General features: G+C 45.0%; 2 protein-coding genes across 7 annotated transcripts in view; one reads left to right on the forward strand and one right to left on the reverse strand.

Annotated features, from left to right (window-relative positions):
* Window positions 1-11,293, forward strand: part of slc35d1a (solute carrier family 35 member D1a) — a 42,607-nt gene extending 31,314 nt beyond the window's left edge. The window contains exon 12 of the mRNA XM_042334816.1: window positions 11,115-11,293. Within this exon, the coding sequence (XP_042190750.1) occupies window positions 11,115-11,157 (43 nt within the window). The 3' untranslated portion in view covers window positions 11,158-11,293. The remainder of the gene's footprint in view (window positions 1-11,114) is intronic.
* On the reverse strand, window positions 1,062-22,486 carry mier1b (mesoderm induction early response 1b, transcriptional regulator). 6 transcript variants are annotated; one of them, XM_042334812.1, is made up of 13 exons: window positions 22,416-22,484; window positions 21,056-21,080; window positions 20,492-20,637; window positions 15,054-15,272; window positions 12,725-12,839; window positions 12,005-12,117; window positions 11,089-11,161; window positions 10,368-10,519; window positions 8,853-8,934; window positions 7,359-7,453; window positions 5,506-5,633; window positions 4,606-4,742; window positions 1,062-2,180 (listed from the first exon to the last, which is right to left on the reverse strand). In XM_042334812.1, exons 1-13 carry the CDS (start codon window positions 22,422-22,424, stop codon window positions 1,801-1,803), a joined length of 1,674 nt encoding a protein of 557 aa, XP_042190746.1. In that variant the 5' UTR covers window positions 22,425-22,484; the 3' UTR covers window positions 1,062-1,800. The 6 variants fall into 6 exon arrangements, with proteins under 6 accessions (XP_042190746.1, XP_042190744.1, XP_042190748.1 ...); XM_042334810.1 differs by having other exon boundaries at window positions 12,707-12,839; XM_042334814.1 differs by having other exon boundaries at window positions 12,005-12,069; window positions 22,416-22,483.
* Window positions 22,487-22,913: the final 427 nt, after the last annotated feature.

Below are 22,913 nucleotides of genomic sequence, written 5' to 3' on the forward strand. Positions count from 1 at the left end.
AGTGGAAGTGAGAAGAATTTTTTTCACGCAGCGAGTTGTTCGAATCTGGAACACATTGACTGAAAGGGCAGTCGAGGCCGATTCGATAACTACTTTTAAAAACGCGGTGGACGGGTATTTGAGGAAGATGGGGAAAGGGCTGGGGAGTGGGATTGACATTAATTGCTCTATTCAGAGCCGGCACAAACTCAATGGGCCAAATGGCCTCTTTTTGTGCTGTACGATTCTACTGCGTGAAGGGTGCTATAAATGCAAGTTGTTATAGTTATGGCTGACCCGGGGAGTAACTGCTACTTGTTTCCCGCGCAAAACCACTTCCGAGTAGAGTCAGCACTGTTAATGCATTGTACTGTACTGGTGACATTTGCTCGCTTGCGGTAATTTGAGCGTGTGAACTAGTCACCCAAATGCAGAGGCCTGGTCTAATATCTGCTCGCAGCAAGCAATCGAAATGAACAATCCTTCCATTTTGTAGGATGCAGCACCATCCAGTGGTAAAATGGCTGCAGGTAACTTTTTGACCACTCCAATGAGGGTGGTGGAAGCCGATTCGATAACAACCGATAATTATTTGGGGAGTAAGTGGGGCGTGGGGTTGAATGGGATAGCTCTTCTCAAAGAGTAGGCACAGACACGATGGTCCGAATGGCCTCCTCCTCCTGTGCTGTATAATTTATGATTCAATGCCAGGATAAACGGGTGATTTTTAAACCCAAATTCGAGAAGTACTTCAAGGACTCTGCCCCATTACCTTTTTGTAGAATCTTGTAGCTCAGTGGTTAAAGCACTCGCCTCGCAAACGAGAGAACCCGGGTTCGATTCCCGGACAAGGTGGAACCTTGGGCAGGTTTCCTTGCTCCACGCGCCTCAAAAAAATCCATGACTGTTTGAGGGACACTGCTGTGTGCAATTGGTTGCCGCACTTTGGCCATAAAATATACAGTCCATTCATTTTACAGTATATTCTTTGAGATGTCTCGAAGATGTGATAAGGATTATTATTTGCTCTCCGTGAAGCACGTTTCTGCACGCACGCAATCCAAGAGTCGCAACAAATTAAGTTTTAAGATTTGCATTTTTTAATTGAAAAATATCATAGCTCGGGTTTTGCACAATTAAAATTTTTTCTAAACATGCATCATCAACATGTTCCGGGGCCAGAGTCTTATCAAAAATATCCAGAAAATGCAGCATATAATAAATCAGGACTGTCACTCAGCCAGACCAAAAAAAATCTGCAGAAATAGAATAGCGTATATATATATATAAAAAAAAACTTTGATTTGCCAGTCTCCCAAAAAAACTACAGCCCTGATAAAACCTCATCACAGCTCTTGACAGTGTAAAACCACTACCTTTTAAATATTTTAAACATTCCATCGTTTTAATAATTTAAAAATAGCTGTACCAAAATGGAATGAATGACATAATTAGATTCTTGGTATATTTATTTCCCCCCTCCCATCCACACCTCTCTCTTGCTCCCCCACCCCTCCCTCCCATAATAAAGCTTAGGAACTGTACAAAACAGGACTGTACACGCTTTTACAGAAACAGGCGAGCTCAAAAAATTAACAAATACTTGTTGAAAATATCCTTACGATCCAAAAGTCTAGGTAGAAATCTGGAAAAAAAAATTGCTGATATGTACTTGAGCCCAGACACAAGAATAGTTTATCTTCTATAAAAGACATCACTGATGTCACAGCTCAGCTCTGTACAAACCGACCCGACAGTTGAAAAATCAGGTTCATTTTTAGCTTAGAAAAAAAAGTCTTAAAAACCAAACCATGTGATGTGTTACTGAGGATCTGATTCCAATTTGAGGCGTGGCTGATGCCTCGCTGGCTCGGACAGAGCGGGAAAGCTCTCTGTCTCGCCGTCAGCTTTAGGGTGCAGCCCGCTGTCCGAAGCCCCAACATTGTTCGTTTCGTCCCCAGAGTCGCCGTTGCTTTTTAACCGTTTGGCTGGCCTCTCGAGAGTGGCTTCAGACTCGCTCTCGTTCCCGTCCTGTGTGTAACTCAGTTTCTCGTCGCCACACAGATAGTCCCCTTTCTCACAGCCGTTAGTGCCGGTCTTGGCTGAGCTGCTGTGTACAGGCCCGTTTGAATGTAAGCCTCGGAGCTCGGTGTAATCTTGCCACTGATCTGAAGCCTCAACTGCACCGTTCGCTGTTCTCCCTGCATCAGACAGAACAAAAAGAGTTCAGTTGGCTCTTCATTCTATCACCTGCAAATATCGTTTAAAAAAAAAGCATAAAATTAGACACCATTCAACACACAATCATTGTTCACAGATTAACATAATGTTCTCAACAATATTTGGAAAACATTTTTCTGAATAAAAGGGAGGCTTTTCAAACCAATAACAAATTACATTTGTATAGCGCCTTTCACGTCAGGAGGAAGTCCCAAGGTGCTGACAGGATCACAGTTTGTGTGAGGTTGCAGAAAATAATGCAGGAAGCAACTATTTTTGCTTTACTTTAAATATTTAAACCAATAAAATGTGACCAAGGCTGCCTGACCATCAATAGCACTGGGACGAAGGCGATCTGTATACAAGCAGTTACGGAGTTCATGGGGAAGCAACAAGCATTCACTGCACAGTAACCACGAGCCTTAAAATTACAGAAGGTGTTACAGCTCTTAAAATAAAAAAACTAATCTACATTTCAACCTATCCGCTCAGCAGGCTCCGGCCTCCCCCACCACCAGCGGGTCAGACCTTCAGCCTCTCTGTCCCGCCCTTTGGAACTCTATCCCACAGTTCCTTGCCTCCTTCTTTGACCACACCTTCGGTCACCCTCTTGATCCCAACCCCCTCGTGTCCAAATCCCTGACTGTCCAGTGCTTGGGAAGTCCTCCTGACGTGAAAGGCGCTGAGTAAATTTTATTTGTTGGTGTTACTTCACTAGATCCTGTACCAGTTAGAACAGGACAACTTATTCTTTGGACTTGAACTGACAAAAGGTTTCCCCCACACAATGCTACATTTTGACTTCTCAGTCCACAAAGATGACCGACCAAAAGCAGGACACATCAACTCTATGTAATTCTACATAAGCAGGGATTAACTTCCCATAGAACACACTAAGCACTTAAGTAGCACAAAAATAGGTAGAGGACAGCAGGACAATAAGATATTAAACTGCTCAACCTGGCTCTAGTGCAATTCGCGCTAACAAGCTAAATTAATAAGTTACATTTGTATAGCGTCGTTCAGATCGCGAAGACGACTCAAGCGCCTTTGGTCAAGGGTTGGGAACCGGAGGGGTGGAGGGTAGGCGTAGGAGAGTGGCCAAAGTCGCACTCGAAGAGGAGCGTCTTGAAACGTGCCTTGAATGAGGCAAGGGAGGGGGGGCAAGGCAAAGGGATTGGGATGGAGTTCCAAAGGGTGGGGGCAGAGCGGCTTAAGGCCCGACCACGGATGGTGGGGCTGGCCAAGTGGAGCAGGCCAGAGCATGCTGAGCAGAGGGAGCTCACAGGTTGATATGGTGTTAGAAGGTCATAGAGATAGGAAGAGAAACTCCCAAATCATCTTCAACAGTCCAAAGAATAAGTTGTCCTGTTCTAACTGGTACAGGATCTTTTAACACCCATCTAACCAGGTACCAATCGGACCTCGGTTTAACTTCTCATCCAAAGGATGCAACGCATTCCTCAAAGGAAAAGCAAGAGCCCTATTTACACTAGTGTTCAGCCCTGTATGAGGTTCTGCTGGATATCAGAGCACTCCACCTGAGCATTAATCCTCACCAGCTGAGGTTCAATATTGGTGCCTGGTTACCAAACAGTGTTGGTCTACCTTTGATCTACGCTCCACTTCACCAGAGCCTGATGTGACCAAGGTCCTGGATTAGTGAGAAACAACTGACCACTTATAGAGAAAGCTAATCAGATCCCATTTGGTCAAGCATTATTTTAACAAATTTCCCCAGCATTATTCCTTTAATAACTTGAGCCTTAACCATCTCTTGTGAGAACATATGTGCCGAAGTTATGATGTGCACTTAAGTGCAAACATACAGCAGATTTTATAGCAAAGTTTTTGACTGACGGGCTTCAAGACTGAGACAACATCTCATAAACATCCAACTCAGGAGTCACTGCCAAGCCAAAAAGCAATCGACCACTTAAGAGGAAAAGGGTAAAACCAATGTTGTGTACGCACTGCATATAATGATAATCCTTTTGACGCCTCAAAGCGCTTTACAGAATATACTGCAAAGTGAATTGACTGTATATTTTGTGGGCGAAACACGGAAACCACTGCGCACAGCAGTGTCCCACAAATAGTCGTGGATTGAGTGACCAAATAATTATTTTATTTTTGAAGGGATTTTTACCCTCAGAAAAGTGATCCACCAATCGACTAACAGGCCAGGTTCCTACTAACTGCTGGGTAAACAGAGGCGTGTGGAGTAAAGAAACTTGCCCAACATTTTGCCCCGCCCGGGAATCAAACCCAGGCCCCCTCGCTTGCTCTAACCACTAAGCTACAGGACTCCATGATGTGCATCTCACACACCACATGTAAACCTCACACACAGGCTCAGTTTCAGATCAAAGGGAGAGAAAATCAAAGCTCCAGTAAATGACTGACCATTGATGTTGCTTGCTCCCGCGGTCTCTTCCCGCTCGGCCTGGCTGCTGCTGCTGGTGGAGGTGGTGGGTGGGGGGGAGGGGGCACAGCTGGAGGCCGTGCTCTCAGTTTCATCCAGGAGACGATCCATGTAATCTCTGAAAGGCAACGTCACGACCTGGTTACTACCACACATTACATTTGCACAGGCCTTTCACATTGGGAAGATATCCCAAGGCGCTGGACAGTCGGGGATTTGGACCCGAGCTGGGGGTTGGGATCAGGAAGGATGGAGCGCAGGGAGGATGGGAATAGGAAGGTGACCAAAAGTGCAGTCAAAGAGGAGAGCCTTGAGACGTGCCATGAAGGAGGCAAGGGAGGGGGCGAAGCAAAGGTGGAATGGAGTTCCAAAGAGAGGGGGCAGAGAGGCTGAAGACCCGACTGCTGAAGGCGGTCTTGTGTTTATACAATGCCCCTTCACGTCAGGAGGACATCTCAAGGCGCTGAACAGTGGGGGAGTTTAGAAGATTAGAAGGATGGGCTCACGAACCATTAATAAATTGCTCTGTGGCAAGTGAGAGGCTGTGACAGATGGGATTAGAGTAAACATAACCCATTACATCAGCTGCTCCCAGGAATCAACACACCACCTGATCGCAACGCTAGTAGGTTTACAATGTGGACAGGGTGGGTCACAGACTCTAAAGGGTTTTTGGCTGATGCCAAATTATATTATGTGTGTGGCACCTTTCAGAATCGTACAGCACAAAAAGAGGCCATTTATTCTTATCAAAACCACTCATACTCTTGAACACCTCTATTAAATGTCCCCATAACCTTCTGTGCTCAAAGGAGAACAATCCCAGCCTCTCTAGTCTCTCTCCACGTATTTTACTGTTAGACTGTGAAGAACAGACTTACGTCACGCCCGGATGGAGATTGTACTTCTTTTTGCCAAATCTTGTCTGCTGAGCAAAGAAGTCATAGCGCTCCGACTTCTTCCACATGTAGTAAAAGGCCACACAGTCGCCCACAGACCTCGTTCGCACCTGTAGACAGTGCACAGGCCGTGCAGAGGACAGAAACAATCAGCCACACAACATCTAAAGCCACCGACCGGGCACTGCCTGTTTTCAATCGACAACAGATGGCATTTACGTTCGCTTTTCACACCGGGAGGACGTCCTAAGGCGCTGGACTGTACTCGAGCTGGGGGGGGTTGAGATCAGGACAGTGGGGGTAGGAGGGTGATCAGGGCCGGAGCCCACTGAGTTGAGGGAAAGGACAAGTCGGTATAAAACCCTACGGCAACAAATCACTCCTCTGCCGTTTGCTTTTCACCCTCAAGGTTGTTTTGCGTTTGATTTCTTCTATTACCCTTTAGGATAAGACTGATTTTGAGGGGCGGGGATGGGGCAGCGGAAAAAGAGAAGGCAGGAGGGGGAAAAGGAAGAAGGAAATTTTATTCGGAAAGTGACAAACATCAGCCATCAGTGCTGCGAAGTAGGGCAACTTCCTATCTGAAGCCCTCTGTGCAACACTGAGCACTGGCCAGACCAGGCACAGGTTGGACTGGAAACAAGTCCATCAATTCTGCCACAATATTGCCCTCTACTGCATGACTGTGGTATTGTCTATCTCCCACACCAATATTAATAATAATAATAATAATAATCCTCGCATTTGATATAGCGCTTTTCACGTCGGGAGGACGTCCCAAAGCGCTTCACAGAATACACTGTAAAGTGAATTGACTGTATATTTGTGGGCGAACGCGGCAGCCAATTGCGCACAGCAATGTCCCACAAACAGTCGTGGATTGAAAATGACCAATTTATTATTGTTTGTGGTTTTGGAGGGATTATTATTAGGCTCTGTGTGGAGTAAGGAAACTTGCCCAAGGTTTCGCCCTCTGCCTGGAATTGAACTCAGGTCTCTCACTGGCAAAGCGAGTGCTCTAACCACTGAGCTACAGGACTCCACAATGCCCTGTGGCCTCCCTCCCTCCCTCCCTCTCTCTTGAGCCAGACTGTGCTGTGCACTCACTCACTTGACTTATAATAATTCAAAGACCAGGGAGGGAGCAAGACGAACAGACTGTGGGATGGAGTTCCAAGGGTGGGGGCAGAGATGCTAGGGCGGGCTCCAACAACAAATGACATTTGTACAGCGCCTTTCACGTTGGGAGGACATCACGGAGGGCAGGATGGGAGATGAAGGGAGATGTGCGCCAATTCTCTTCCCTCTCCAGTTTCTTGGGATTTCAAACAAATAGTGAAGGCAGTCTCAATAATTAGATATTTTCACCGCAATAAAACAAATCCAAATGATTCAGAACGAGCATCACTGCTTTACCCTCCACCCTCCCTGCTCTCCTGATCCCAGCCCTGGTCCAATCCTTGACTGTCCAGCACCGTGGGACATCCTCCTGGTGCTATACAAATGTAATTTGTTGTTGCAATCATCTATCTCTTTCGAGCTTTATCACTCTACGTGAAATAATCAACTTTTGGCAGGACTGGTGAGGCACAAAGCATTCCCTGTGTTAGACTGCCAACTAGGATAAGGGAAGACTGCTCTCACTGCACAGTACCTATATGTGGGGGTATTGGGGCCAGGAGACAACATGCTAACAACTTACCCTCATCAATAGACAATATGGTATCTACACAGGGGATGCTTAAACATTTATTAACTAAATTGCAATCAACTAAATTGTGTTTGATCATAAACTCCCAACACCTCAACCCTGAACTTGTGGGATATTCTTGTACCTTGTTAGCCTGAACCAGATGGAAATCCTTCCCGTACGCCTTCAGTCCCTGCTCAAAATTTCTACATTCCTCTTCCGTCCAAATTGAGAGCTCTTCTGCAACAAATTGAGAGATCATTAACTGCACAAAGGCATAATTCACGCAACCCGCAAGCACAATGTGACGTCTCCAGAAACATACCCGACATGAAGTCTATACCTGAATTGACAGTAAGAAAATCCCTTACATTTGATACAGCTCCTTTTGACATCAGGAGGACGCCTCAAGTGCTTCGCAGGATTCACTGCAGTGACTTGTGTTTTGTGGGTGAACGCAACAACAAATTGAATTTGTAATGTGCCTTTCACCCGGGAGGAAGTCCCCAAGTGGCTGGACAGTAAAAGATTTGATCCCAAGACGGGGGGCTGGGACCAGGAGGGCAGGGAGGGTGGGGGTAGGCATGACCAAAGGTACGGTTGAAGAGGAAGATCTTGAGTATGCAGGTGACTTACAAACCAATATGGGGCTGGTCATCTCACCAGGGTAGGATGGGAGATGATGAACACTAAGGGAAAGGATAATAACATACACATCGATTGAGGGAATAAACTCACTACAGTGGCAGAAAGAGAGAAGTTGTCAGAGAAATATGCAACCATATTCCCCAGCTTATTCTCAGGAACAGAATCACAAAGGACCACAGAACGAGCTGAGCTTAGAAGGTAGGAAGTAAAATATTCATGTAGGAATCAATTCTATAAACGCTCTATTCTATAAACGCAGCAAAGAGCAAAATGGTGCAGACGAGCTTCAGAAAGAGCCTAAAGACGATCGATCTTCCTTTGGTTGGTGAAATTTGATTGAATCACTCACTCTTCAAGCAGAGTTCCTAAGTAAAAGGGAATTACATAGATACTTGAATAGGAGTATGAGAAGGTTGGCAGTGTTCTGGAGATGGTGGAAGGGAGTATGGGACAGGACGAGGTGGCTGAAGGAGAGAAAACCACCAGTGCAGGGGCCCAATGGCATTTTTCAGTGTAGTAATATCTGACGCTATCAAACCTTTTTGAAGATGTACAGAAGTTACAATCTGCTAGAAATACCATAATAATCCTTGCATTTGATATAGCGCCTTATCACGTCTTCAAGACGCCTCAAAGCGCTTCACAGCAAATACTGTAAAATGAATTGTATATTTTGTGGGCAAAACATGGCAGCCAATTGTGCACAGCAGTGTCCCACAAATAGTCATGGATTGAGTGACCAAATTATTATTATTCTTTGAAGGGATACTTGAAAAGGTGTATGAGAAGGTCGGTAGTGTTATGGAGGAGTGCAGAATAGGGTGAGTGTTGGACAAAACTAGGTGACTGAAGGGGAGAAAGCGCAGTTTTGATGGGGTCAATGGCATTTTCCAGTGTAATCACATCTATTTTTGCAGATTACAGTAGTTATAATCTGACAGGAATACCATAGAATTTCAACGTTTGTTATCCTTAAGCTTAACGTTCTCACCTCTAGCTGCCTTCACGTTGAACCTTAGCCTCCGCAGTGCCTCCTCTGTATCAAAGTTGCACTTAACTAGTTCATACAATGCCTGAAAGAGACAGAGCAATTTCGGTTTATTATTTCTTCCCATTTTAAAAGATTACGAAAAAAATCACTCAAATAAGACTTTGGGCTATTGATGAGGTTTATGGCACAATTTCCGCAACAGAAATGTAAATGAAAGTTTTAGGATCATCCATTATTTACTCTCCTGCACAAGTCTTAAATAGCTGAGGTTCACTGCTCACACTAATCCTTTAGTAAAACCTGATGTTCTTTTGGAGTTACAAAGTAAAACTCCCCGTATAATTATAAAGCATCCCATGAGTTTCAAATGATGGAGAATTACAGGTTCTAATAATCACTGTGTACAAGAAAGCTCCTAAACTTTACTTCATTCTTTTGATGATTGCCTAAAATTCTTGCCCAATTTACCCAACCAGTCGAGTTTCTCTCTTGCGCGCCCTATTCGCAATGCCCTATTCAACGGGAACTCACAAATCAGTGGCAACCCAAAACCAATCAGGTGAGAGGTTATTTCTGTTCCTTGTTGCATCACAAACCTATTCCAGTCACTTGTACGTTGCTCAAAACAGGGGAGGCATCAGGCGAGTGACATTGGGTGCTGCAGGAATGGTACATGTAGAAAGACTTCTCCATCACCCACTCCTTCCTATCCTACGCTCCCTCCTCCCTACACCATTTCTCCTTCCTCCCTCTCAACAAACATCACCTGTATGAAGCCACCGCCTAATGTGATTCGGGTGCATGTACGACTTAATAAGATGCAAGTTTTACTGTACAGGTAGACATCAGACTTCCTCTAAAACCATCAACAGCAAATTCATTTACACAGCGGCCCTCACGCTGGGTAGCGTTCCAGAGCGCTCAACAGCAGCGGACCATAATACCGAGTTGGGGTCAGGTGACTGTAGGCACGGTTGAAGATGAAGGTCTTCCGTCATGATCTGAAGATGGGGAAGGAAGGGCAAGGTAGAGGGATAGAGGAAGCGTGTTCCAGAGTTTTGGGACGTAGTGGCTGAAAGCATGGGCACCGATGGTGGAACGGTGGACACGAGGGACACGCAGGAGGCCGGAGCTAGTTGAGTGGAGGCAGAAGGTTGTGGGTTGGCAAGTGAGCAGGTCGGAGAGGTAGGGAGGTGCCAGAGCGTGAAGGGATTTGAAAACGAGTGTGAGGATCTTGAAATCGATCCATTCGGCGATAGGGAGCCAGTGGAGCCTGGTGAGGACTGGTGTGATGGGGTACGGAGTTTAGTGCGGGTGAGTATGTAGGCGGCGGAGTTCTGGATCAGCTGGATCCTGTGCGTGGTGGAGCTGGGGAGACCAGCAAAGAGACATTTGAAAAGTCGAGTCAGGAGGTGACGAACGCACTTTGTACAATCAACTCACTCGCAACCTTTGTTCCTGGTGAAATAAATACATGATATAAAAGGGTTCAGTTCAGGGGCAAGAGCCCATTACCTGCTCGTTGTCCTTGATGTGTGAGCCTTCGGGTATGGCATTCAATCCTTTCTCCTCGCCCGTGCGCTTACTAGCATCACAAAGAAATTCCACCACTTTATTCTCAGGCAGAAAATCAGGGTTCCACAACAACTGGTCTTCATTCTCATATACTAGACACAGATTTTTATAAAATACATTAGTGCCACGGATTGTATGTCGGCCACAGACCTGCGCGTTATAACACTTTGCGATCTTTTAAACAGGAACAAAACCCTTTTCTAAATGGTAATAAGTTGAAAATAATGTACGCTCATATTCTCCCTGAGGCCAAAGCAAATAATAATAATCCTTGCATTTGATATACCACCTTATCACATCTTTGAGACGCCTCAATGTGCTTCACAGAATATTCTGTAAAGTATAGTGACTGTATTTTGTGCGGGGAATCTCGGCAGCCAATCGTGCAGAGCAGTGTCCCACAATAGTCTTGGATTAAGTGTTGAAAAGATTACCCCCAGAAAGCGATCCGTTGCGTTCCTACTTACTGCTAGGCAAACAGAGGAGTGTGAAGTAACGAAACTTGCCCAAAATTTCACCCTGCCCAGGAATCAAACCCAGGTCCTCTCGCTTGCGAGGTGAGTGTTCTAACCACTGAGCTACAGGACTCCTAACTCTGAAGGTAATGGCCAGAGGGATTGAAATTTTAGAAAATTAAATTTAAGATCGAAAGTAAACTTACCCTTTTCGTTCTCTTTGTATTTATAGAAGCCGACGGGAACCTCCGCTTGGAATTGGGAGCCCACCATAATCTCCTGAAGAGAGAGAGACCTACTGTTTTTATTAACAGCATTGAGAGAAGACAGCATTGCACTAGAAGACTCCAGTTAAGGTTACAGAGTGCTAGTTACTTGCACACAAATCTCAATTTTATTTTATTCTTTGGTCAGCCAGGTGTCTGATACGTGTGGAAGGAAACCCATCACCATCCTTAAAAGAGTATCCAAACCGAGCTGAGATTTCCATTCATCCAACCTACACATAGAAATCCCAGAGACAGATTGTTGAACAGGCAGACACAGCCTCAGGATTATTAATAAGAAAGAGGTAAGACTGATTGCTCGCTCAGGGTACATCCAAATCTACACAAAAGCACATGCTGTTCGAACCCCATTACAGGGCTAATGAGGTTTATCAATAATAATAATAATCCTTGCACTTGATATAGCACCTTATCACATTTTGAGATGTCTCAAAGCACTTCACAGAAAAGTGAATTGACTGCGTATCTTGTGGGTGAGACACATAGCTTTATATATATTAAATAGCTTTAAACGTTTGCTGTGATCGATGGTTCTCGTCTGTAAGCCCCAAAAAATGTACCTGGGAAGCTTCATGTAAATGAAGACTGCTGAAACACAATTTTAAGCCTTCCATCGGAGTTCTCACTGGTTCAGCTTTCCCTCACCTCCATAACATTGCCTGTCTCTAAGAACAGGAGTAGGCCATTCAGCCCCTCGACCTGTTCCACCATTCTATTAGATTATGCCTGATCTGTACCCCAACTCCGATTATCTTTGTCACAGAAACAACACAGCTGGACAATACCTTTCGACCACAGAGACAGTAAAAGAACAAATAATAAAATACAATGGTACCTTTTTCCAGTCTTCTGAAGGCACATAATCCTCATCTTCTTCGGACTCTTCTTCCCCTTCATTGCCTATGGAATTGAAACGGGTCTTAGAACAGCACGTACGTCCTGAAAGCCCTTTCGAACGGTAAATGAGTAGAGGACAGGGCAGTTTTCAGGAAATAGATAATAACAATCTTTGCATTTGATATAGCGCCTTATCACGTCTTTGAGATATCTCAAAGCGCTTCACAAAATATACTGTGAAGTGAATTGACAATATATTTTGTGGGCAAAACACAGCAGCCAATTGCACACAGCAGTGTCCCACAAACCGACATGGATTAAGTGACCAAATTATTACTTTCTTTTTTGGAGGGATTATTACCCACAGAAGAGCGATCCCCAAATCGACTAACAACCAAGTTCCTACTTACTCCTAGGTAAACAGAGAAGTGTGGAGTAAGAAAACTTGCCCAATGTTTCTCCCTGCCCAGGAATCGAACCCAGGTCCTCTTGCTTGCAAGGCAAGTGCTCTAACCAATATGCTACAGGACTCCACACACAAGTTTTAAGTGTAAATGTCAACATCACTTTTCAGCTGTAATCAACCTCAGTTAGTCCAACAACAATGAAAAAGTTGAAGGAACCACAGACAACACACCTGCTTACAAGGAGGAGAGAGAGCTTAAGCCAATTTCATCCACATACATGCAAAAGATTGTACCTATGTCTAAGTATTTACATCTGCGTGGGCGGACCATCTCCTGCGTATCCTGCGAGGCAATCGAAGGCGTCAGGTCATCATTGGAAGACTGGGTCTCATCTTCCTGACCAGATGAGGTCTTTGGTACTTCTTCCTATGCAGTCACAAAACATAAACCACTTCAAAATGCAGCTTGTTTCACAGGATACACTGTAAAGTCATCAGTTTATAAAGCGTGGTAAACAAAGCATTAATAGCATATCATATATGGCAGACATGGCCTCAGGATTATTAATAAGGGGTAAGACTGATTACTCACTCAGGATACATCCAGATCTACACAAAATCACACCCTGTTCGAAACCCATTACAGGGCTAATGAAGCAGTTAGACTGAGATTTATCGATAATAATCCTTGCACTTGACTTGATATAGCATCTTATTACATTGTTGAGACTTCTCAAAGCCCTTCACAGAATATACTGTAAAATAATTGACTGTAGTGTCCCCACAAACAGTCGTGGATTGAGTGACCAATTTATTATTTATTTATTTGAAGTAATTATTACCCCCAGAAAAGCCAATCGACTAACGACCGGGTTCCTATTTACTGCTAGGTAAACAGCGGCGTGTGGAGTAAAGAAACTTGCCTAACATTTCGCCCTGCCCTGGAATCGAACCCAGGTCTCTAACCACTGAGATACAGGACTCCCAATACCAATATAATAGTGGTCACAATACTTGCACAATAGAAGGAAAAAATAGGTTGCTTTGTAATGTCGGGGGCTAATAATAATCCTTAATTTGATATAGCGCCTTATCACATCTTCGAGAAGTTTCAAAACGTTTCACAGGATACACTGTAAAGTGTAGTGACTGTATATTTGTGGGCGAAACGCAGCAGCCGATTGCGCACATCAGTGTCCCACAAACAGTCGTAGATTGAGTGCCCAAATTATCATTATTATTTCTTTGTTGAAGGGATTATTATCCCTGGAAAAGCGATTCGCCAATCGACTAACAACTGGGTTCCTACTTACTGATAGGTAAACAGAGGCGTGTGGAGTAAGGAAACCCTACTCGGAAATCGAACCCAGGTCCCCTCGCTTCCGAGGCGAGTGCTCTAACCAATATGCAACAGGACTTCATCATCAACAATGGTGTAGCTTAATGCCAAGGAAGGAAAGATGGTTGTAGCCACGGTCCTCACTTTAAACATTTATTTTCTTGTCCTTTTTACATTAGCCTCAGTTTGTCTCGTGCGAAAGATTTTTACTTCCATTTTTATTGCGAGGCGGTACGGTTATACGTGACCTAGATTTAGATTTCAAAATAGGTGGCTTTGGGGGGGGGAGATAAAACTTTGAAGTAGATCAAATAAAAGTTTTGTAAGTCACCAGCTGTGTATTCAAGTCCAACTTAATACCATTTAGTTAGAAAAGAGCATCAATCTCCTTTCTTAGATTTTCATCACTTCGACTTCTCTTTTTCTAACTTCCTCACATTTTCCCCACTCTTTTTTACCAACGGAATTTTTTTACCCAGACGCCACTGTTACATCACTCAACTTTGTATTAAAATATAGCAATTGTTAGTTTTCAGAAGCCATAATTTCACGAACTTTAATGAATACATTTACTGTATTCATGAAGGAGACCATTCGGCCCATCATGCCCATGCCAGCTCTTTGAAAGGGCTACCAACTAGTCCCATTCCCCCACTCTTACCCCATAGCCCTACAAACTTTTCCTTTTTAAGTACCTGTCTAATTCTCTTTTGAAAGCTATTATCAAAAATGCTTCCTTCCAGGCAGTGTTCAAGACTGTAACTACTCTCTGGGCAAAGATATTCTCTTTGTCTCGAGGATTTTTTTTAAAAAATAGTGCTTTCACCCATCTCAAGGCTACAATGATTTATAAAGTGTGATTTTGTGTACTCAACCATTTGCCTAAAGCAAGGTCTCACACAGCCATGAAGCAAATGACCAATTCATCTAGCAGATAAATTGGTCATTAATGGTTTAACATCTTATCTAAAGGACGACACCTCCAGCAATGCAGCCCTTCTCTTGTAGTCACTGAAGCATTAGCCTAATCTCTGAGCTCAAGTCTTGTGTGGGATTTGAACCCACAGGAACACAGAAAAAGGAGGCCATTCAGTGTCTCAAGCCTGTTCCACCATTCTATAAGATCATGGCTGATCTGTACCTCAACTTCAATTACCCACCATGGTCCCATATTCCTTGATATCCCAACCTAAGAAAAATATTTTTTGCACAGCTTCTGATTCAGAACCGAGAGCCCTATCAAATAAGTTGAAATGAGTAAGTTAGAGAATCGTAGTTAAGTCTGGTAGAACATTTGTTAACCTTGATTAGATTCAAGTCTGGCAGATCTTCCGGCACTTCACTGCTCCCACTGTTTTCGTCATTGTCAGCCTCATTATCGCCTTCACCCCCCTCGTCATCATCATCTTCTTCATCATCATCCTCTTCCTCCTCATCCTCTTCATCATCTTCACCTGGGAATGGAACCGTATTCCCGTAACCATACAGATTTAATAATTCCTGGATTGGCATTTCTCCTTCCTAAAAAACAGAGATAAAAAAGTCGTCAAAGGAACTGGTTTAACCATCACACATAGACTGTCCACATAAATAAGAATAATCCTTGCATTCGATATAGCATTCTTCAAGATGCCTGTGTATTATTCCAAAAATACACAGTCAATTCCCGTTAACAGTATTTTCTGTGAAGCACTTTGAGACGTCTCCACTTCATCTCCACAAACGGCTTCTCCTCTAACCCCCACACCATCTCGTGCGGCGTTCCTCAGGGCTAAGTCCTTGGTCCCCTCCTCTTCCAGATCTACATGCTCCCTCTTGGTGATGTCTTCCGCAGAAATGGGGTCAACTTCAACATGTATGCGGATGACACCCAACTGTACTTCTCTGCCTTCACCCTTGACTCCAGGATCATTGCTGTCCTGAAAGAGTGTCTGTCAGACATCAAGTCCTGGCTGTGAGATAACTTTCTTCAGTTGAATGTCAACAAGAATGAGGCTCCAGTCAGTGCCTCCACACCTCAGTGCATCCAAGTATGCACACTCCACCTCACTGAGCCAGTCTGGAACCTTGGCATCTTGTTTGACCCTCAACTGCCCTTTCTGCCCCACATCCGTGCCATAACCCACCCTGCCTTCCCCCACCTCCACTACATTACCCGGCTTAGCCACTGCCTCACCCCTCAGTCTGCCGAAACCCTCATCCATGCATTCATCATATCTAGGTTAGACTATGCCTGCTTGTCAACTTTCCCAATATTTCCCTCCACAAGCTGCAGATCATACAGAACTGCAGCTCATGTCCTTTCCTACACCAGGCTCCGTGATCCCATCACGCCCATCCTGGCCCGGCTTCACTAGCTCCCCATCCCCCATAGGATAGAGTTCCAAATTCTCGTCCTGGCCTTCAAGGCCCTCCATGGCCTTGCTCCTCCCTACCTCTGTGGCCTGCTGCCCCTACATCAACTCGTAAGCTCCCTCTGCTCAGCAGGCTCTGGCCTGCTCCACACACCCCCCCACCCGGCCCGCCCTGCCATCGGCAGCCGGGCCTTCAGCCTCTCTGCCCCACCCTATGGAATTCCATTCTACATTCTCTTTGCCTCGCTCCCTCCCTTGCCTCCTTGAAGGTGCGTCTCAAAACCCTCCCCTTTGACCAAGGCTTCAGGCCCTCCACTATCCTGACCCCCAGCTAAGATCCAAATCCCTGACTATCCAGTGCCTTGGGACGTCCTTTTGACGTGTAAGGCGCTATACAAATGTAATATTGTATCATGTTATATTGAAAACGTAATAAGGCGCTATATCAAATGCAAGGATTATTTTCTATTTCATTTCCTATGATTATTTTCTACTCGGGACTATTCAAACAAGAGGAATCTAGAAGAACAGTACCAACTATTTATCTATTTCCCTCTTAAACATTCCCAATAACTCCACATTAGCAGTCCTTTAAGCAAGTGAACTGCACAATCCCACATTTCAATAAAATGAATTCAGTACTAATGGGTCTAGTTCTAATTTTTAGATTGGGGTTCTGCAAATAAAGTTTCTCCTCATCTCCTCTATCAATTCCTTTTACTATCTTAAACACCTCGATCAGATCTCCCCTTAACCTCTGGTCAAGGAAGTCTATCCATTCTATCCTCATAATTAAGCCCATTCTATTTAAGTATCATTCTGGTGAATCTACACTCTACACAGGAATGTGATGGTGATAATAATAATCCTTGCATTTGATATAGCCTTAACGCATCTCTGAGACACCTCAAAGTGCTTCACGGTAGAGTATAGTGACTGTATATTTTGTGGGCGAAACGCGACAGCCAGTGTTTCACAAACAGTTGCGGATTGAGTGACCAATTTTTTGAAGGGATTATTACCTCCGGAAAAATGATGGGCCAATCAACTAACAAGCGGGTTCCTACTTACTACTAGGTAAACAGGCGTGTTGAGGAAGGAAACTTCCCAACATTTCGCCCTGCCTGGGAATTAAACCCAAGTCCTTTCTCTTGCAGGTGAGTGCTCTAACCACTAGGCTACAGGAATAGTCCTATATTAGTGATCAAACCAACATCGTTGACATTTTACCATGAGGCTTGCAAACTGATGAAAATCGTTATAGGATTACTTTGTTGAATCTATTTAGCGACTTCGTGGAACTTCTCAGTTTAAGAATAGAAAACAGCTATTCTCAAGAGAATCAAAAAACCATTCCTCCAACCACCAAAAAACAGCAACAGCAGATGGTTTCACATCAGGCAAACGGATAATTAACTGAACAAAAATTCTTCAGTGTATAACGTGAAGCCATTTCATGTTTGGGTTTTGGAGACAACAAAAACTTGCCCTTTATGTGGGGTAGAGACCTGGAGCGATTCGCAGTGACAGAATCTGAGCCTTGGGTAGAGGGAGGGGGGAAGGTGATTTTAAGCACAATCAAAAAGGTCTTTAGGCAGGATTTGAAGATAGGGAGGGAGGGGGCAGGTGGAGGGATTGAGGGAGAGAATTCCAGAGTTCGGGGCGTAACGGCTGAAGGCGATGGTGGAACGGAGGGCACAAAGGACAAATTGGAGGCCAGAGGCAGCTGAACGGAGGCAGCGGGTATTGGAGTGACGGGTAAGCAGGTCAGATAGTTAGGGAGGTGCAAGGGCATGAAGGGATTTGAAAACGAGTGAGAGGATACTGAAATCCGTTCGGTGATTGGGAGCCAGTGGAGCCTGGCGAGGACTCAGTGTGACGATGTTACTGAGTTTCATATGGGTGAAATCCGGGCAGCGGATTTTTGAATTAATTAGAGACAGGGAGACTAGGCACAAAGAAAATGGATTTTGGAAGAAAACATCAAAGAGCAGTAGTAGCTGAAAGCTTGGTCACTGATGGTGGGCTGAAGACAAGGAAAGAGAAGAGGTACAGGTAGATTGGGCTGGAGGAAATTGTAGGGATAAGCAGTGATAAGGTGAGGATAAATATCTAGAGGTCAATCAACTGAACAGATAGAAGGTGACAAAGTAACAAATGGAGCCTGGTGTGAATGCGGTGGGTAATGAATGCACAGAGGGTAGTCGGGGAGAGAATGAATTTATAATAATAATATGGAGGAAACAACTAGCAAGTCCAGCATCAGAGAAATCCTAGGTCTGTAGATGATAAAAACACGGATGAGGGTTTCAGCTGTGATGGTATGAGACACGTACGCAAACAACAAGAAGAATAATCATAACCCTTGCAATTAGTATAGTACCTTCCATATTGGGAGGATATACCGAAGTGCCTCACAGGATAACAATTACATTTAAAATTTCATTTATAAAGCCCCTTTCACCTCGGAAGGACATCCCAAGGCACTGAACAGTCAGGGATCAGGACCCGAGCGTGAAGGGGGGGTGGGAGGATTTGGATGAAGGATGGCCGAGGTAGGAGGGCAGCTGAATGCACGGTCAAAAAGGAGGGTCTTGAGACGTGCCTTAGAGGAGGCAAGGGAAGGCGCAAGGCAAAGGGATTGTGGGACAGAGTTCCAAAGGGTGGGGGCTGAGAGGCTGAAAGTCTGGCCGCCAATGGTATACCGTAAAGTGGAGCAACTGATCTGAGGGCAACAAGAACAACAAAATGACATTTATAGAGCGCCTTTCACGTCGGAGGGACGTCCCAAAGCGCTGAACAGTCAGGTGTCGGGGCCTGAGCATGGGGGAGGGATGGTGTAGGGGTGAGGGAAAGCAGAGCGGTGGGAGGGCGACCGAAGGCACGATCGAAGAGAAGGGTCTTGAGACCGGCCTTGAGGGAGGCAAGGGAGGAAGAGAGGCGAAGGGACCGTGGGATGCGAGTTCCAAAGTGTGGGGGCAGAGAGGCTGAAAGCCCGGCCACCGATGGTAGGGTGGGTCTGACGGGGCACATGGAGCAGACCGGAGCCCGCTGAATGGAGGGAGTGGGCAGGTTGGTAGGGAGTAAGCAGGTCGGAGAGGCAGTAGGGGGCAAGGCCATGGATGGGCTTAAAGGTGAGGACAAGGAACCTGAATTTGATCCTCTGGGGGATGGGGAGCCAGTGGAGTCGGGCGAGGGTGGGAGTGATGGGGTCACAGAGTCTGGTGCGCGAGAGTACACGAGCTGCAGAGTTTTGGATGATCTGCAGCTTGTGAAGGGAAGAGTTGGGAAGGCCGATGAGGAAGGAGTTCCCGTAATCGAGCCTTGATGTGACAAATGCGTGTGTGAGGCGTTCGACAGTCTGAGGAGCGAGGCAGTGGCGGAGTCTGGCAATGGTGCAGAGGTGGTAGTAGGCAGTGCTGGTCATGGCGCAGATGTGGGAGGGAAAGGACAGTTTATGGTCAAACAAGATACCCAGGTTCCTGGTTGGCTTAGCGAGGTTGAGTGTTCGGCCGTAGAGGCTGATGCTGCCAACGCCTGAGGTACAGCCAATGTGGCAGCCAAGTTACTCACAGCAATGTCTCACAAACAGCCGTGAAGTAACCAACCTATTTTATTTTGGGGACTGTCAGCCAGGACACCAAGAAAAGAGAATAGTTCCACTGGATATTTAAAGTTCACTTGAACAAGCAGATGGAACCTCAGTTGAACGTCTCTTCTGAAGGATGACACCTCCAACAATGGAGCTCATGCCCAACACCACTGAAGTGTTAGCTTAGACCTGTGGTGACCACCAACCTGTGCCCCTGTGAACATTCACACTTGAACATGTAAGACCGTGTCCAATCAATAATGTGTTTCCAATCTTTTCCTGATTGAATATTTCTTGATTTATATACATTTATTTTGTTGGCCGACCAAAAGGGTTGGCCACCGCTGTGGGGGCTTGAACCCACAACCTTCTGACTCAGAGGTGAGAGGGCTAAAGACATGCAATTTAATAAGAATGTGTGAAAATACACAATACCACACAAATTTATATTTAGATAGCGCCTATTTAATTTCAAAAATAATTTGGCACTCAATCCCACTGTTTGGGGACACTCTGTACGCAATTAGCAGCCGTGTTTCATCCACAAAATACAGTCAATTTACTGTACAGTATAGACTTTGAGATGTCTCAACAACCTGATAAGGTGCTATATCAAATGCGAGTGTTATTATTAATGTTGGGAGGACATCCCAAAGCGTTTAATTAACAGTGTTGGGTGGAAAATAGGAGAGGAAAACACAATTGATCACATAATGTCAAACATGCATTGGGATAATCAAGAACATAAAGGGTAATTTTTTAAAAGATAAAACAGATCAAAAACAATCCCTTACCCTTTCGAGATCCTCAATTTCCGAGCTGAAATTGTTATCACCTTCCATCAATTCTTCCTCCTCAAGCGTCCGTTCATCGTCAAAATCGTGCACTAGCATATCAGCAGAGGGATCAAAGTCGTTGTCATCCGAACCTGCCGAACCCCCTAAGATTTAAGAAATAAAATACAACTGTATATTTTTTATATCTTCACTGATATAACGACTTGCACTTATATAACATCTTTCACGCAGGGTAGTTACCCGGAGCGGTTAACAAATATATTTGTATTGAATAAATATTGAACAAATACCTTTTCAAAATTTAGATGAAATGAACCCAGTTTTAAACATAGATTACATGTATAGAAATGTGCAGTGGATTTCACTAATATTTAACTTTTAAAAGAACAACAATAGGGATCTCAATTGCAACACCCGCATATAGTTACACTTCTGATTTAAAAACTGATTTAACTGTAAGCAAAGCGGCTGTCATGCTCACTACAAAATAGTCACTACGGTAAATTCTGCAGAGCACTTTCAGACATTTGGGGGACCCGATAAAGCACAATTATTAATTACCTGGGCTTGAGCTTCCAATGGAAGGCTGCGAAAATGGAAATTAAAAGTTAAAAATCTTCCAAAACATTAACAAAAACTTCAAAATTAAGGCGACTTTCCCACTTTTTAAGTTTCTCAAAACTAATAAAAGTAACGCAACGCATTACAACGCTTTGGAAAGTGGCATCTGTTCAAAAAAAAATTATGCTTTAAAAGAAAAGGAGAAGAGGAAAGAAATGAGGAAGCTTCTGAAAGGCTTAAAGAAATGTTCCAGGCAGATGTTTTTTGCACCGAAAGAAAGAAATAGTGACGGGCAGGAAAAGGGGAGGATTAATCAACCAAAATTTAGAGCGAAAAACTAAATAAAAAGTGAATAAAATAATAAAAGAAAACTTTCCATGAAAAACATCTAATCCCCCCCCCCCCCATGACCACCACAAACCAGACCAAGAGCTTAAAATGATCAAAAAACATAATAATGATTTTAATAGACATATATATTATATTTTCTGCAGGAAAACCATTACAGGAAGAGGTAAATAAACAAGACTGCACTGAAAGGGCTGTGTGGGGAGGAGGGGGAGGAATGTGGGTGAAGGAAGAAGAAAAGAAGGTCCCCCCCAAATCCAAGACCGTCCAAAAAAAAAGACTTCTTTTTTTTTTAAAAAAAGAGAGATTGAAAGTAAATGACGAAGAAAAAAAAAACAACTTTTAGAATAAATTCCCCCCCCCCCCCAAAAAAAAAAGTGGCCCTTTCTCCTCAACCACACAACTCACAGGGCCAACACACACCAGGACCCGGAGAGGGGAACAGGAGGCTCCGACCCCCCAAAACAACACAGATTAACAGTGAACACACAGACATTGATGAGATTTATGTGGCATTAAAGGCGCGTTGAGTGAGTGAGAGCCACTGAGAGCTCAGACTTCAGACCTCTCTGAACACTTACGACCGTCCAAAACCCACCGCCTCGGACTCCATTTAAATACATAAATACACACACAGATATATATATATATATACACACACATATATACGCATAAAGTTTATCGACGAACAAATTTATTCCCTCAAAAAAAAAGCCCACCGGCGGGTGACGGGAGGCGGCCCCCGAAATCATTACTGATAATTACGAACACTATTCGTTGGGGGAGAGAGAGAGAGAGAGAGAGAGAGACGGAGAGAGAGACATTTACTATTCTCTTCATATATTTTTTTTACATAAAGTTCAAACTAATCGGTGAGGAACTCTGAGCGGCGCTGCGAAGTGTGTGCGTGTGTGTGTGGGGGGGAGGGGGAGAGGGGGGACGGGGGGGGGGAGGGGGGGGAGACCGAGCGGTCGAGCGGGAGTCAGCGAGCGAAAGAGAGGCGCCGACTTACCTCCGCCATCTTGTGCTGTCGGTCGGGAGCCGCGAGAGGGAGGGAGGACGTCACGGGGTGACCCGGATGCACCCGCCCGCCTACCTCCCCGGGTGGTGGGGGGGGGGGCGCGCTCCTCACCCTCAGCCCGTCCCCCCCCCTCCCCTCCCAAACACACGCTGCTGATTGGATCAGCCCCCGCCGCTTCCCATTGGTCCGCGCCGCCATCGCGCATCTGATTGGACGCCTGGCGGTGGGGGGGGGGGGGGGTGTGAGGCGCCACCTCTACTGATTGGCCAGCGCTGATTCCGAGCGGCCGCGCTGGTTGGTCCGCGGTGTGCTCCCCCGCCGCGGTGATTGGTCCGGTGGAATTGATCGCATTTTTTTCTAGGGTTTAAAGCGGCCTCTTCCCACCCCCCCCCCTTCCTCCTCTATTCCCGCCCCCCCCCCCATTCCCCTCCCCCCCTATTCTGGCCTATAATCCGCCAACGTATTTTAAACCGTGAGAGAAACCCGAGA

Source organism: Callorhinchus milii, unplaced genomic scaffold (assembly GCF_018977255.1).
Source record: "Callorhinchus milii isolate IMCB2004 unplaced genomic scaffold, IMCB_Cmil_1.0 Scaffold5, whole genome shotgun sequence".
NCBI classification, from domain to species: Eukaryota; Metazoa; Chordata; class Chondrichthyes; order Chimaeriformes; family Callorhinchidae; genus Callorhinchus; species Callorhinchus milii.